The sequence below is a fragment of the Nicotiana sylvestris genome, chromosome 5 (genome assembly GCF_000393655.2).
Source record: "Nicotiana sylvestris chromosome 5, ASM39365v2, whole genome shotgun sequence".
In the NCBI taxonomy this organism is placed as follows: Eukaryota; Viridiplantae; Streptophyta; class Magnoliopsida; order Solanales; family Solanaceae; genus Nicotiana; species Nicotiana sylvestris.
Genome location: NC_091061.1, coordinates 92,461,378 through 92,464,599, shown reverse-complemented (window position 1 = coordinate 92,464,599; position 3,222 = coordinate 92,461,378). Strand labels below are relative to the sequence as shown.

The window sequence follows — 3,222 nt, the reverse complement described above, 5'->3', positions numbered from 1 at the left end:
TCGGGTGCTAGTCATGGCCCTTCAGTTTGGGTCGTGACAGTCCCCTGGCTACTACAAAGAAGAATGCTGAAGGAGTGGATGTGCCAAAGACAAGAGATGACTGTACTGCTGAAGATTTGAAGAAATGAGAAAAGAATTCCAAGGCGAAGAAATATGTTGACTAGGTCCAGACGAGTACAGAAGAATTCAAAGATATACTACTGCTAAGGAGATCCGGGACACTCTACAAGTGACCCATAAAGGAACTCCTCAAGTAAAGAGATCAAGAGGAACACTACTGTATTCTCAATATGAGAATTTCACCATGAAGGAAGGTGAAACCATCCAATAGATGTACACAAGGTTCACAACACTAACAAATGAACTTATGTCTCTTGGAAGAATTATCCTTAAAGAAGACAAGGTTGAGAAAATCTTGACAAGGGTCTTGCCAGTAACTTGGGAAAGCAAAATCACTGCTATGCAGGAATCTAAGAATATTGCTACTCTCAAATTGGATGAGCTGATTGGAAACCTCACTGCCTATGAACTGAGAAGGCAAACCATGAAGATGGATTCACCCAAGAAGGAAAGAAGCCCGACTCTAAGAATAGTTGAAGGTGCAGACTTAGAGGATGATGAAATGACTATGATCACAAGGGATTTCAAGAAGTACCTAATAAGAGGAAAGAGTTCTTCAAGAGGTGCAACCTTCAACAAATCAAGAGCCCCTGAAAAACAAACCAACGAGGGCTGCTACAAATATGGAAAAATTGACCACATGATCAAGAACTGTCCTCAATGGGAAATTGAATGGAAGAAAGAAAGGGCTGAACAAAGAAACAAGAAGAAGGAACAGGTTCAATCCAAGAAGAACAAAGGATCAACAAAGGCTATGGTTGCTGTTTGGGGAGAAAGCTCAGATGAGGATTCAGAAGATGAAGCTGGAGATGAACAAGCAATTATGGCAATTGGAGAATCAGACAATGAACAAGAGGTAGGTGTGATTCATCTCAAAGACAAGATTAAATTTTTGTCTAAAGAAAAGCTATCTGAATTATTGCTATACTTTATTAATTAGTTTGAGATCATAAGCAATGAGAAGGAACATCTGTCTAGGAAAAGTGTGATCCTAAAAGCCAAGTGCAAAAATTTGGAACTCAGGGCTAGTGAAAGAGACAATAAAAATACTGAGTTTAAGAACCAGGTTTTTGAACTTGACACCACTATCTTAGAACTTAAATCTGAAAATCTAAAACTGAAATTAGGAACAGGTAAAAAGAAAGTTGATCACACACATCTCACATTAGAAGAAAATCTAGGAAAAATGAAGGATGAGTTGTACAAGAGAGATGAGCCGATAAGAGTCCTAAAAGAAGATCTAGGCAAGGTGAAGCATGAACTAGACAGAACTTGCAAATGGAATAAGTCCTCTGATGCACTGTCCTGGCTATAAGAGCACCACAGTAGCTATAAGAGAGGACTTAGCTATGGGACCCCAGCACCTAAGTGGGATCCCAAAAGCAAGTATATCACACTTCCTGAGAACAAAATCTGCACAAACTGTGGCAAGAGTGGTCATTACAAAAGTGAATGTAATGCAAAAAAAAAGGCCAGTCAAAAGAACAAAATCTTTGTTCAAGAGAAAAATAGACAGCCTGGATGGGTTAAAAGGAATTTAATTCACCCATTTGCCTATAGAAAGGGACCCAAACTAGTTTTGGTTCCTAAGACTAACCCCTGATTTCGTTTTGCAAGTCCAAGTGAAGGAAAGTAGCCAAATATGGTACATGGATAGTGGCTGCTCAAAGCATATGGCTGGAAGTAAGAACCAGTTCCTTTCACTTGAGAACCTAAAAGGAGGTAATGTCTCCTTTGGAAATGGAATGAAAGGTGAGATTATTGGGGTTGGAAAGGTAGGTAAAACAGACTCATATTCTATTGAGAATGTCTACTTGATAGATGGCTTGAAATATAACCTAATCAGTGTATCACAACTGTGTGACAGATGTAACCTGGTAGCATTCACCTCGACCAAATGTTTTGTGATTAATCTTACCATTGACAAGATTGTTTTGCAAAAAAGAGTTAACAATATTTACATTGTAGATTTGTCCACTCTTTCAGAAAACAAACTCACTTGCTTAAGTGTGTTGGACAATGACCCCCTCCTATAGCACAAAAGACATGGTCATGCAAGACTAAATCAACTCACCAAATTAGTCTCTGAGGACCTGGTAATAGGGTTACCTAACATTAAGTTCAAGGAAGACAAAGTTTGTGAGGCTTGTACAAGGGGAAAACAGGTAAGATCCTCTTTTAAAAGCAAGAAAGTGGTAAGCACGACCAGGTCGATAGAACTGGTTCATATGGATCTCTGTGGTCCTATGAGAACATTGAGCATAGGTGGTAAGAAATATGTGATGGTACTTGTTGATGATTACTCTAGGTTTACTTGGGTATTGTTTTTAACATCTAAGGATGAAGCATTCGACATGTTTACTGCCTTTGTTAGAAAAACTCAGAAACAACTAGGTAATCAACTTGCATCAATTAGGTCTGATCATGGAACTGAATTTGAAAATGCTAAGTTTGCTGAATTTTATGATGAGCATGGTATAGATCATAATTTCTCTGCCCCTAGGACTCCTCAACAAAATGGAGTAGTTGAAAGAAAAAATATGACTCTTGAAGATATGACTAGGATTATGCTTCTTTCTAGTAAACTGCCCCATAGCTTCTAGGCAGAGGCTGTAAATACTACATGTTACATCATTAATAGGTGCATGACTAGACCTCTTGTAGAGAAGACTCCCTATGAGTTACTTAAAGGGATAAAACCAAATATATCTCATCTTAGGTCATTTGGATGCCAGTGCTTTGTGCATAATAATGGAAAGGACTCCCTAGATAAGTTTGATCCCAGAAGTGATGAGGGAGTATTCTTGGGATATTCTTTACATAGCAAAGCTTATAAAGTGTACAACAAAAGAACTTTGTGTGTAGAAGAAAGTGTACATGTAGGTTTTGATAAAACTCACATTCTTTCTGAGAGACTGGAACATGAAGATGAAGCTATTGGGATGGCAAAAGAATTGAGTGAAGTCACAGCTCAAGCTGAAGCTACACCAAAAGAAGGAACAGGTGATGGAACAGGTTCTTCCATCCAGGGCAGCCTGACAGGGGGAACTGAACAAAGAAGAAGTGAATCTAACTAACAAATGGAACCTGTCTATGAGCCTG

General features: G+C 38.7%; 1 protein-coding gene across 1 annotated transcript; it reads left to right on the top strand.

Moving 5' to 3' along the window:
* Positions 1–331: 331 nt before the first annotated feature.
* LOC138868982 (uncharacterized) lies at positions 332–1,435 on the top strand. The gene is made up of 3 exons (XM_070146565.1): positions 332–683; positions 903–976; positions 1,061–1,435. The coding sequence occupies exons 1-3, from the start codon at positions 332–334 to the stop codon at positions 1,433–1,435; spliced, it is 801 nt and encodes a 266-aa protein (XP_070002666.1).
* Positions 1,436–3,222: the final 1,787 nt, after the last annotated feature.